This window comes from Perca flavescens, chromosome 17 (genome assembly GCF_004354835.1).
Source record: "Perca flavescens isolate YP-PL-M2 chromosome 17, PFLA_1.0, whole genome shotgun sequence".
Classification (NCBI taxonomy): domain Eukaryota; kingdom Metazoa; phylum Chordata; class Actinopteri; order Perciformes; family Percidae; genus Perca; species Perca flavescens.
The window spans coordinates 22,104,735-22,118,136 of NC_041347.1; the positions used below are offsets into that span (position 1 = coordinate 22,104,735).

Sequence of the window (13,402 nt, forward strand, 5' to 3'; positions counted from 1 at the left end):
GCCTGGCTCTTGCAGTTGGTGAAAAGCAACTGCGCTACCTGCGTCTCAGAACTGCGGCCGCCTTGGTCTGGTGAGATTATCGTTGCCCACGTGTGCATGACGTCAGAGCAAGTCGGGATCAAGTCGGACAAGAATCTAACCGGCATGCATTGGGCGGCGATCGACGGTGATCGATTCTGCGCAGATCTGGCTCATCTCGAACGAGCCTATTGTCTGCCACATGAGCGAGAAGAGACAATTTGCTCTTTCAGTATGCGTTCGTGGGGGGGTCGCGGGGAAAGTGGGAGTTCCACCCAAAAAGGTGGGAGGATAAGCGCAAAGTGCGCCTAATTATATATTTCGTGGTATTTACAAAGAGCGCGTCTCTATTCTGCGGGGGAAATTCTCCTCCTCTTAAAAGCAGGTCTAAACCAGCCGCAATCGAGTTTCCTTGTAGACCTTTATGCCGCTGGTGAAATGGCAACAGTAATTTGAGCAAGACGAAGACATAAGCGAGGCTGAAAATGTTTTTAACATAAGAATCACACTTTGTCAGTGAACACAACATCATTTAGTGTTACAGATCAAGCAGCCATGCAATATTAGAGTTACTGGAAGAAATCAAAGATGAAATTGAATCTCCCACTCAGCGTTCACATCCCATTCCAGCAGTTGTTACACTCCTCGCTACATTACAAATATTGGCATCAGGATCATTTCAAACAGTCATAGCATCAGCAGTGGGAATATCGCAGTCTGCACTCAGCCGTATCATAGCACAAGTACCGCTTCGCTACAGCGCAATTTACGGTATAGTGGGCGGAGAAAGACGCTGATTGCCTGATGGGTGTCAGGGTTGATAAATACTACGCAAAATGTGGAAGCATAGCGTGCGCTATTACCGAACTCGCATAAACAGACGCAGCGCAAACTGCGCTAGTGTTAGTAAATTAGGCCCAGTGTATTTTGCTCGTTTCCTACTTTCAGGCCAGGACCGACTGCGTGGCGTACGTCAGTACCAATTCTTGTATAGTGATTTTCAGGGTTCTGAAACAACAAACGCAACATTAAAATGAAATTATATATCACTGGGTATGCTAAACAAAAACCTGCCTTTTACCCATGTTCATAGCCTATTGTTTAAATCAGTCCAGTTTTTGTTGAGTTATTTTAGTCTAGACCTAACTGGTGGACAGATAAACATACCCATATTTAAAAAAAAAAACTGAAATATAGAATCAGCTTTTTTCTGATGTTGATCTATTCTACCTATTGTAACATCATATGATAAGCCTCTTACACGCAGCAACTCCATGGACTGGATTCTGTGCCAGTGTGTAACTTTGATGTCCTAGTCAACATGGTTTTATGCGGTTCTAACTGGCTGAAGATCAGAAGAGTGTTTTCCATATCAATCATTCCAGGATCATTTAACATGGTCAACTTTTGTAATGTGGGTGCAATAACCTGTGGTGGGAGGGAAATTTGGCACTGCATTAGACTTCCATTAGGTCTCTACAGGTAACTGTAGCTCATTCACACATACGGTCGGTTCAAACTCACCAGAATCAAAATACACACCCCATCATAAGAGCGACATAAGTATACCTTTGTCGAAAGACTTGCTGAGCGTTGTGATACAACTTAAGTGTACCCTATGTTTTTCTTCCATGTTACTGTGCTCTGTTTTGCTGCTGAAGCCAGCAACCTGATCTTATCCAAGCAGGAATCTGGACTGGAGGCTCAGGATGGCCATGCTGGGTGCTAAAGTGGCTTTTGACCTCTGAAGCTTCGTTGAGCTGGGCAACCGAAACCAGGAGACATTTATCCAAACTGCAGGGTGGCTCCTTGTTTACACCTGCCAAGCCTTTTATGGAAAAGAACAGCAGGCTTCTGCATCTCATGTGTCAAAAAAGTGCTAGAGATAAAGAAAAGATACTTTAAAATGTCAATATCAGGCCATCTTAGATAAAACTGCTGGGAAATGTGTGTATGAGTACTATGAGCTCTGCGACTAGGACGCAACACATAAGCAATAAATATGTTTTGATGGGACTTTGTTCTTAACAAGATCTTTTCATATTTTCCCTTTAAATTTTCATATTGACTAGTAATCTATTTTACAAGGGTCGACATGTGATGGTGTTGAACCTTACTACCATTGTAATATATTGGTTTAATTGTCACATAAATTGCATGATATTCTATCATATAGACCACTGGCTTTCAAGTTATTGCATCTGGTTATACATGGTACTGATTTATAAAGCGGAGCCAATAAAAGATGGTATCATCTGCATAAAACTGGAGAACACAGTTTTGATCTATAGTATCAAAAACCTACAAAGGATTCACAAAGACTGGAGCACCCTTGCTTTATTATCAAGCAAATTAACAATGTCACTCACAACTGCAGTTGCAGCCGTTATACTTAGGATGAAGTCTAAATCCTGACAGCTGTGGTGACTTTCTTGTTGTGTAATTCTCTTTTTAAAGAGAGAATGAACGAAAAACAAACAACCATATGAACACTAAGACCTGTTAAGTAAAACAAAGGAAAAAGAAAGAAATGCATACATTGACAATGGGAGACTTAGAATTATACTGGAATGTGTTTCTGAATGACATTTACGGAAAGTCTGAAGTTTGTGACGTAAATAATCAATTTTGTCATACTCAGCAAAAAAAAAAAAAAATATTAGGATCACTACGACAAAGGAGTGGATTCAAATGATTTTCTCCAGCAGACTTTATACTTGCCCTCATCTCAGTCTTGAGTTGTTGAATTGATAGTGTATATTAGTTAATAGATGACATTATGAGATGAAACGATTGGGTTATGGAAAGCTTCAACCATATCACCTTTATTAATATCAGTGTGGATATTTTAGTAAAGTCTAGACTTTGGTGTCATTACCACTGCAACTTGAAAAGAATGGTAGATAATCAAATTTACTTTACGGTATCATCATGATTAACTAAACCCTTTTTCCGGGCCAGAATATCAGAAACACCTCTTAATATAATGCAGTCCAGTTCAACACCATCACTAACTATCACCTCAGCGCTAAACATAATTGAATTAACACCTCTATGACAGTGTCTAAAAACAGAACATTATAGGCATCATTAAAGTCAATCTTATGGCAGAATAGTTGTACTAGATATTAGGTGCTAGGTTTTACAGGTGTACCCAATACAGTGGACACTGAGTTCATATAATTTGTCAATAACTGTATTAAATAACTTATGCAAGCAAGTGAAATTCAGCACCAACATTTATTGTGTTACTAGCGTATCATAGCTACTCTGTAATCGACTCTCCACCCTCCCTCAGATTCCTACACGCTGTACTCCACGTGCACTATTTCTGGTTGAAACTGGTCTGGGGCAACATGTCAATGCAATACCAGTGTAGAGTACAGTTAACCGTGCCTCCCTTGTTCTTTTTTCACATCATTTTTCAGGCAGAAGGGGATTATGGAGCCTAAATCTTTTCTGTAAAACCTTCCTGGCAGCAGACCTCAGCTATGGGAAACTGCATCAAAGTTCCTGAAGAATCTTAGGTGCATTCAGTGTGAAAGCCAGTTTGACCCAACTGTCCCTCCACTCATCCCTCTCTGTTCCTACTCTCCTCCCCGTCCTTTGATCTTTCATGTCTCTTCTTTGGGTTCTTCTTTCCTGTCACTTTTCTCCTCTTCTCACCTCAGCTTTTTTACTTCTGACTTAGTTCCACTGTGTCTGACCTGAGGTTATGAGAATGGGTGCAATTATATGATAATATAACTTTATGATGCTGCTACAGTGTGACCATAATCAACGCTTCTCTCTGCTCTCACACCACAGTATGAATGCATGAAATTACCAAAACCAAAGCAGGGAAGAATATTTGTCAGTAACTGACTTTGGGCCTGGGTTCATTCAAAATATGTCCAATTTGTGTGTGTTTCTCTGGGTAGAAAGGGTTGTTTTTAAGTTGGAGCCAAATAAACTCCAAGTTATGTAGATCTTATCTTATGTGGAACAATATAAATCCTAGCTATTCTGTCAGGGCTTAGGCCTATATAATTCATATATGTTTCTTTGGCAACATCTATTTTAATTTTACCAATCTGTGTTAATGTATGCCTGCTCTTTATACGAGACTGAAATATTCCTGTAATAGTCACGCATGAACTATAATAAACAACTAATCATATCCTATAGTCCTCTATCTACACTCCTGTAGGATTTCATTTAGGTCATTTTTAACTCTTGGTAGCTGCATGGTAGACTACAGGTTTACATGTTGCTTAATATTCGTGTACCACTGTTATATTCCTTAAGGTTTAATCAACCTCTTGTTACTTTTTTAGTGACGGGAAGGCTGGTCAAGATTTGATTTAAGAGTTGTGTACACGTATTGCTTTAATAAGGGCTCACCAGGGAAAGGACTCCAGGCAGTGCGCCCTGCTGGTGCAGTGTGGTCACTGTGGTGTTGTTATTACCATCCATCCATCAACCGGTTCAAACTGGACCGATGGCAACAATGTTCCTGGAAATAATTAGTAGGCATAGATACACCGACCCCCCTTGTCTGCACATGAGCCCCCAACTTTCAGCTAGACCAGGCAAAAGTGTATTTAGATGAGTTGATTCTTTTTTATTCATTTATTTCCTGTTTATGTATGATTTATCTAAATGTTATTTTAATTATTGAATTACTTTGTGGTAGGCGCAGGTATAGGTGCTTTATACAAAGAACCTATCAGGTAAACAGTTTGTGTTTGTGCATGGGCGTACGTTTTCATTAACAAGAACTTTCAGATGTAGCCTAGAAAACAAGAAGTATGTTCTACGACCTATAACGCCACATCCGCAACATTTCTGATAGGAAAGGCTCTGTGTGCTCCTCTGTCTGTCTGCGGTGCGCTTCAGGCGCGCAAGAGGAAGCGCTCCTCCTCCTGTAGCTGCGTTCGAGCCGCTGCTGGACCAGCAAGAACAGCTTTGAACCGGTTTTGTCGCCGGCTACAAAGCAGCATGAATCTGATGCACAATCCGCATTGTTGAAGCAGAGTGCTCTCTTGACACACGGGCATCATATACTCCAGCTCACCAGCATCCGTGTGCGATGCTTTTATTATGTATGTCATTTGTAGGGATTTTGTAAGAAGGGATTTTAGTAAGGAAACCACCCTACATGGGAAGTTCCCGTAGAGCGCGCAGCTGCTCTGCAGGGTCCTGCTGCTGTTTTTGTAGATGCTGAGGTGAGTGCGGCATGTGTTTCAAATACAATAACAAACACAATGTGCTTGTGTTTAAAAAAACAAAACAAAAGACGTCGTTATTGTTTTTGATGAATAGAAAATATGTCATTTAGTGATGTTCTTCAGGATATAATTGTCTTTTAATTTCAATGAAAAAGTAGCATATTTGATATGTCAACATGCTGTAAGTCTGCTCTAAAAGCAAACACATCGGAAATGTGAGGAGCCCCTAAAGAAGCCTCATTGTAAACAAGGGGAGGTAATGCTGCGGCAGTGATGTTTAAAGCAGCTCTGGGCTACAAATTATTTACAAAAGAGGTCTGGAAAACTTAGGTCAGCAGACCAAGGCCTCTCCCGTATGTTTAAAAGGCACATCAGAGCTGAATCATGGAGGAGGAGGCAAGTTAAAAGTGCAGGAGGCGAGCACAAAGCAGTACGGTTTACTTTACTTTCTCCTCCTCTAAGGTGTGGTTATAGAAACAGAAACAAAAGGGGCAGTTTCCTATGGGTAAGTTGCAGCCAGTCAGTCTGTGTCCAGGAGCTCACACAGGTGACCTGCATGTTTGCCCAGGCTAAGTGCTGCAGCAGCCTTCACTACATCAAGGCTTTACGTAAGTGTCTATATTTTGGAGGCTATTGTAAGTCCAGTGTAAAAATACTGTCATTTAACTTACGTACATGATCCATTTTAAAAATTATTTTGCAGTCAAACTTACAACTGTAATGTTTGCTGTTATGTCATCCCCAGGAACCCCTTCTTTGTCAAAGCTGTAGCCGATCCCAGAGGGAAGCAGTGACATCAGCACCATGGCTCCATCTACTGAAGTGCTGGACGGAGGCTGGGGATGGGCAATTGTTGTGGCCTCTTTTATGGCCCAGCTCCTGGCCTATGGATCGCCACAGTCGGTGGGTGTCCTGTACCCTGAGTGGCTGCATGCCTTCCAGGAGGGCAAGAGCATGACAGCCTGGGTGGGCTCTCTTGTGGCTGGAGTGGGACTTATAGCGAGTGAGTAGCACACTATAATAATGTAATAATCCTTGACATGGGTCCACATGGGGATTAAAGAGCCAAACTCAATGGAAGTTGAATTAGATCAGCGAGGGTGCTGATACTGTTGTCAAGTTTTGGAGTCATGTTAGTGCGTCCTGTTAGAAAGATAGCGAAAAATATGTAAGTAAGTAAGTAAGTAAAGTTTATTTATAGAGCGCTTTTCACAGATAAAAATCACAAAGTGCTTCACAAGGTGAATGTGTAATCATTCAGCACATTTCCTTCAGTTTTTAGCATCTGATAATTGTATGCTGAGCAATTGTCTCATATCCAAACCTCATCCGCTCCAGGACGACTTCCAGATGGCACACAGAGCACTGGTCTCCTCTTTGGAAAGTCTTTTTTATTATTTTTTTATGGTATGCCATTATGGGCAATATATCTGCTGACATATCTGCTGATTTAGCACTAAAAACACTCACCTTTACACCTATCTTCCCACTGCTTCCAATCCACATGATGCCATTGATAACAGAGCAGACACAACACTTGTTCAAAGTCTGGCGATAACTGCCATGTAAAGCGGCAATACAACCTATCACCAAGGATTATAATTACTGTAGCTACAGGTGTTAAAGAGTTATCCTTACTGTAATGTTTCAACGGGATGGAGTGAAAAGGCAATGCTGTGACAAAGATGGGCACTTTGTGGCTCCCCTGAGCAAAGTTACTGTTATTGATTTTCGAGGAGAGCAAAACAAGTGCAAGTCATCCATGCCATGAATGTAGGTGGATCATTTAGCCCTTAATCCGACCATAAAGGGAGGAAAAGAACGACGAATTGAGGGAAAGATAGAGAGAGAAACAGTGAAGAACAAGGTTATGTATATGAACATACTTGATACATAAAGTAAAAGCGAAATAGAGAAGAGTCTAATACATGTGAGTCTATGATACAACAAACCTACCTTTCAGCAAAGTCTGAAAATGATTACAAAGGTATGCTCTGTTTTGAGCAAACAGGATCAGTGATAGATAGTGGTCTTGGCTGACATTTCCGTCTGAGGCAGAACTCACCCGCCAGCCTGGTTTCTTGGTGTCGTCTTTCTCAGGGGTGAGGGAGAAACTATGACTAGACAGATCTGGCCTTGTGTCCTATCTGTCAGGCAGCTGCAGCACTGCAGTTTCTGCTGCACTTCCACTGGTTAGAGGGGAAGAAACAGTAAATGTCACATGATGAATTACTCAAGCAGCCCTGATTTTCTTCTGTTTGTTATCCAGAATACAACATGTTAAGCAGCATTATATCATCACTAACCTTTGTTCCCTTAATATTTGTGTTCCTCTGTACATTTACCCTCTTTGTATCTCTTCCACTCTCTGTCTATTTTCTCCGCCCCTGTCTTTCTTTCTATCTCTTCTTCCTTAGGTCCTGTCTGCAGTGCCTGTGTGGACAACTTTGGGGCTCGTCCCGTGACCATTTTCAGTGGCGTAATGGTAGCGGGTGGCCTGATCCTTAGTGCCTTTGCTCCGAATGTGCAGTTCCTCATCTTTTCCTATGGGATCGTGGTTGGTAAGGAAACACTTGATGATAACCTTGAGGTCCATTGTGTGCTTTTATAAAGTACTCTACTAGAGACAAAGTTAATGCTAACAGCCGGGAGAACTGTCAAACTGACCACACTGGTAGGTAGAGGCTTGGGTCTTGTCAGTGTGAGAAAAAAAAAGTGTTTGATGTTGCTTTGATCATGGGAGTTAACTAAGCTTCTTATCCCTTTTAACATATAAGAATCTTGTTAATGCATTGTATAATAATCCGAAAGAAGCAGGGTCACATGTCAACTACTGTATATCCTAAATTACCGGTTGAATGAATACCATTGCCATTGAAAGTATGTAGAATCACACTGAGACAAGATTCACCATTTGTTTGACAATCCTGTGTGTATTTTTTAAGAGATGTTTACAGAAAAAAAAAAACATTATGGCTTAGCCTGATCCCCCTGTGACCTTTTATTGCCTCTGCAGCATCAGTGTGCCTGTGTGGGCCAAACACCACCTGTTATCGCACAATAATTGACAGCTCAGACGTGCTTAATCCTGGTGAGCCCCTTACAGTCAGCACTGCCTTTCGCACAGGCATGGCTGGAGAGGGGAGGCCATGCATATTTGAACACAGTTATTTATTTTTAGAGATGCCCTTAGATGATGTCTGTGGCTGTACATCCACATGCAGCTTGTTTACTGCTTGTCATATTCTTTTTTTATGTATTGGCATTTATATTGCACAAGAAACCCTATGAACATTGCACAGTGCCCTCGAACGGATTTATGTACATTGTAAATAAATCTTTGTAATGATTTCCTGAGTTTATACACTGAAATACACAGACCACAATGCTGTACTGCTAAGTAGTAGAGTAATATATATACATATTTTTAAGATATAATTTGAAAGAAATATAAGTGGCCTTTTTATTTTAAGTAACATATTTTCCTGATACATAAAGTGCAACTGATTTGCCATTGTTGTGTGTTTTTTTAAATGAAAACCTGAGCTAATGGAAATTCTTCTTCTTTCTGTCCTTGTCCTCTCTCCTACCATAGGCCTGGGTTGTGGTCTGGTCTACGCAGCCACGTTGACTATCACCTGTCAATATTTTGACAAGAGACGCGGCCTTGCCCTAGGGATTGTCACCACAGGTACTGCCGCCCCACCCTCTGCCCTGCGCTCACTGGGTGCACACCAGTTCTCCATGCTCACTTCTTTCATGTATGAGCTGCTGGGAGCCTTGGGATACTGAGGTAAACATCAAGTGTAGCACAGACAGGGTGGTATCTTAGGTAACTAGTGACTAGATCTGGTTTGGCTAAGAATCAAAACATCAATGGTAATGGTTTGGGAAGGTTGATAGTTGTACTTTGAAGCTATATTAGACAGAACGCCTTTAATGAGGAGGGTTATTAACAGCACCTAAAGTTTATCTTTAAAGTTTAAATCCGTCCCTTATTAATTCAGAACAACTGAGCTATCTCACATTCTAAATATTAAAAAGTAATTTAACATCTAATGAAAATCTTGTTCTTGCCGTCCTCCAATGGTTTAAGCTTGCTGCAGTGATGTTGAAGTGTACTCCAGGGTGTGTCAGTACACTGTCACATCACTGTTGGTTGTGGTTACAGGTGCAACAGACTTGAAACATTCAACCAGAGAGGGCAGTGCAATGGTGACATTCATCCTGGTGTTAAGTTACTCATTAAAGTTATTAAAGCCACTATGTAGAATTTCAGCATTTCTGGCTCTGGCGCCCCCTAGTATCAGAAAACATGGATACAACCTGGGAGCACACATGATTGAGCTAAAGGACCATATAGACTGCACTAGTTTTTTTTTTTTTTTTTTTATCAAGATGGTCAATATTTTTTATAAAATAAAAACTCATGCCATCAGCAGAATTTGAAAGCTGCCATACTCACATAAAGTTCGACACATAGTGGCTTTAATTTGTATGGATTGCTCACTTTCTTACACAAACACTGAATTCCTGTCTTTCTCTGCTCACCCAGGCACAAGTGTTGGAGCTTTCATCTATGCCTCTGCTCAGAACGAGCTGATCATGTTGTACGGCCTGGATGGCTGCCTGCTAATCATCGGAGCTGTAGCACTAAACCTCATGGCCTGTGCAGGCTTCATGAGGCCCCTTAACATGCCAGGTTACTACCTCAAACAGAAGGCTGCCCTGGAACGCAACACAGAGGAGCAGCTTTTTGAGAAGCCCCCGATGGATGACCTGAAAATCACAGCATGTTCCACCTCAACCAATACAGAGAAACCTCTGACGGTGAAGGAGTTGCTCATCACCGTTGATGCCAAAGACTTGGCTGTTCAAACAGAAAAGAAAGGAAGCTTCCTGACTGGGTTGGCTATCATGAAAGTCATCAAGAAGAAGCAGCAGGCTTACTTCAAGTACATGCACTCTATGTATGAGATCCTGCAGGACCAAGCCATGGTGGCCTTCTGTATCGCTGTCTTCCTGTTCAGCCTGGGGGCGTTCCCTCCTGTGCTCTTTATAGAGGATGTGGCGCAGAGTGAAGGACTCATTGAAGAAGTAAGTGTCATTCCTCTGGTATCAATAGGGGCCATCGCCACTTGCGTGGGTAAACTAGTGCTGGGTATGCTGGTGGACATCAAGTGGATTAACGGCATCTATCTGTATGCCTTCACCATGTTTGCTGGAGGTGTGGTCCTGCTCCTTATCCCTATCACTAAGACTTATATGGGATTGCAGATTTTGTCTGTCATCCTGGGTTTCTGCTCTGGAAACTGGTCAATCACCTCATACATTACCACTAAGATTGTCGGCTTGGACAGACTGACACAAGCCCACGGCATCCTCATGTTCTTCGGGGGATTTGGGATCATGCTTGGACCCCCTGTTGTAGGTAGGAGGGTTTGTCTTTATCTAAATTTGTAAGCATTGCTACACATGCAATTATTGGTCAGAAAGAAGAGGTACATTGATATTTTTATTTGGTGCACTGATAAACCCTGTTGTAAGGCAGTTTTTTCAGAGACATTTCAAAAATCTAAATGTTGAATCAGGCAGGCAGAGCAAGGAAAAGGGCATGTCGACTTCAATAAGCAACCGTCTGGTCATTATTTAGCTGACTGCTGTATCTGCCAGGACTTTCTGCTGTCTCTGCTCACAGTGTCTGTTTTTCTCATCACTTTCCAGGGTGTTTCTTTGACTGGACACAGTCATATGACTTGGCATTCTACTTTAGTGGGGTCTGTGTGGAGCTGGGGGCATTCATTCTCTTTCTGCTCACCCTTCCCTGCTGGAACAAGAAGCACTCCGAGAACGACAGACCAGACGTCCATTACACCAGCAACTGTGACAAAGTTGCCTCTGTAGCCTGAAGCACCTTTCATAAGGACTCAAATCTTACCCATACTGCCCAGCAACTGTCCGCAACCGCTTATAAACTATACCTGAAACCACCTCTGGGAGGTATTTTCTTTTTTTGACTTTACCGGAGTTATCTCCTTATTTCTGCTGCCAGGTTATAATATACCAAAATACTTGCCCGAGGTTTTGAAATACAGGCCTTCCTTTTGTACTTTGCCTGCATTTCTCAGGTTCAAACGACATACTGCAGATCTTTTTAAAGGTTTGACTTAGATGCCTGTGTTGATTTTTTTTTTTTATTATTGCCTCATTTTACGAGGTCAACTGAACAGTATTGTTCAACTCCCAAATTCTACATTGTGTCTATGTAAACATTGGTTTTCACTTTACTGTAGCTCTGAAAAAAGACATGATGCCGTTTACAATACCTAGGAGAAAAACTTTGTCTCCCAGGAATCTTACTAAACGGAGAATACAGGGACTGGAATGAGGGAGGGAGCGCTTTTTGATAATTGTAATTTTAGCAACACATATTTTTTGTATTTTGGTTTTAATATATATCTTAATTACACCACTATGTACAGTATATCTCCAAAGCATCAATGATAGTTAATGCCTGTCAACACATAATGCCTGTTGGAACAATACAAAAACCTTGCTTTATAGATCATTTTTGAGTTCCACATACCTCTTGTTTCTAGATCAGACAGAGACTTTTTGAATACATTATGCTGATTAAAAAACAAATAAAAACACTGAAGAGATCCTACTGCATTTACAACCTTAATAGCACGTTGATTCTTCTAGCATGATTATCATGATGTCAGCTGGCATTGATTTTGACCGGGCTGGTCCTTTTCCATAATTGTTGTGTGTGGTATATGTTTAAGTGTACGCTGTGTGTGAACATGTCTGCACACGCATGTTTGCATATGTGCACAGGATTGTGTGTGTGCATTGTTTGATACACTTTTGTATTAGCACTAGTTTGTAAAATCCTATGTGCTAGTGACTTTTGTATGCACAAAGTCGGCCATCGAGCTGTAAAAAACTGTTTTTGTTTGTTGCTGGAAGTTAATTATTGTGATCATAATTGTAATGAATACATTGCAATAGGCTTTTAGAATCACTTGAATTTTGTTGAATACACCACTACAAATGCATTTTTGATATTTCCAGTTTCAAGCATAAGGGTAAATCTGGAACAATTGCTTTTGCTTTTTTGTGTTTGTAGAGGGTATTTACAAGATGCAGATTAGATACAATTAGTACTCACTTAGAAGAAACAGTATGTTTGGCTGTCACCTTTTAGCCACTCTTTATTTTGTATGCCAGTATTACAATATTTATGTCTGTTATTGTTTTATTATAGCATTTTATTTAAAAAAAAAAAAAAAAAAGTGCCAATAAAAATATCTGGATTAATGATAATGAGTTTCAAGTGTTGTGACATATTTATTATTGTGGAGTTTAAACTACATTTTGAATCCCAAGTAAATGGTAAATATAGCCTTGTGGCTATATTTGTGAGCACTAAACAGGCACACTGTTGGCAAAGCTCCAACATGACAAACATCTCAGCCTGACCCTATTCTTTCCCACTTAAGCTCCTCTAACAGGAAAACTATCAAAATGGGGGAATCAGTTTCCATATTTTACAGATCAGACAAAATCAGTCGACCTTCGCTTTTGCATCTTGAGCCAGTCAATTCTCTTCTCCCTTTCTCTCTCTCTCTCTCTCTCTCTCTCTCTCTCTCTCTCTCTCTCTCTCTCTCTCTCTCTCTCTCTTTAAAATAAAATATTTATTAAACATTGTGAACAGACAGACATTCAACAGATCATGGACATTGTATCCTACAATTAAAGTTTCTAGTGTGTAAAAAATACATATCAATCAAATGATATAAAAGTAAATTAAATATAAAACAAGGTATTTAAATACAATAAATAAACAATGAAATAAGTCAAAATAATTTACTCAGGTCCTACAGAAAATAATTCTTTAAAATATAACAGTGTGCGTTCACTTTTTTGATGGCCATAAGGGTTAATGTATCGATGTACAAATTGAACCAGAACCAAAACAATTAAGATTTGTAAAACACTTAAAATCTTGCCAAATTTACCAACTGCAAGTATACGATTAGTCATGCAACTCAAAGGGTTATTACTACATTCGAAATTAGGATCATGGATTAAGGCATAATTGTTAATAATAGAGTGCCCAGTCTCGCTACAAACACATTTCTATATGTCTCTCCAAAACACAGATGGAG

The 13,402-nt window shown here is 40.5% G+C and overlaps 1 protein-coding gene and 1 long non-coding RNA gene across 4 annotated transcripts; both read left to right on the forward strand.

The window, feature by feature from the left end:
• The first annotated feature begins 29 nt into the window (after positions 1-29).
• On the forward strand, positions 30-2,034 carry LOC114572623 (uncharacterized). The gene is made up of 2 exons (XR_003694787.1): positions 30-70; positions 1,680-2,034. It is a non-coding gene; the product is annotated as an uncharacterized LOC114572623 (long non-coding RNA).
• A 2,862-nt stretch (positions 2,035-4,896) lies between these two features.
• On the forward strand, positions 4,897-12,516 carry LOC114572465 (monocarboxylate transporter 9). 3 transcript variants are annotated; one of them, XM_028604118.1, is made up of 7 exons: positions 4,897-5,225; positions 5,691-5,836; positions 5,974-6,231; positions 7,646-7,789; positions 8,824-8,919; positions 9,784-10,659; positions 10,953-12,516. In XM_028604118.1, exons 3-7 carry the CDS (start codon positions 6,033-6,035, stop codon positions 11,135-11,137), a joined length of 1,500 nt encoding a protein of 499 aa, XP_028459919.1. In that variant the 5' UTR covers positions 4,897-5,225; positions 5,691-5,836; positions 5,974-6,032; the 3' UTR covers positions 11,138-12,516. The 3 variants fall into 3 exon arrangements, with proteins under 3 accessions (XP_028459919.1, XP_028459920.1, XP_028459921.1); XM_028604119.1 differs by lacking the exon at positions 5,691-5,836; XM_028604120.1 differs by lacking the exons at positions 4,897-5,225; positions 5,691-5,836 and having other exon boundaries at positions 5,983-6,131.
• Positions 12,517-13,402: the final 886 nt, after the last annotated feature.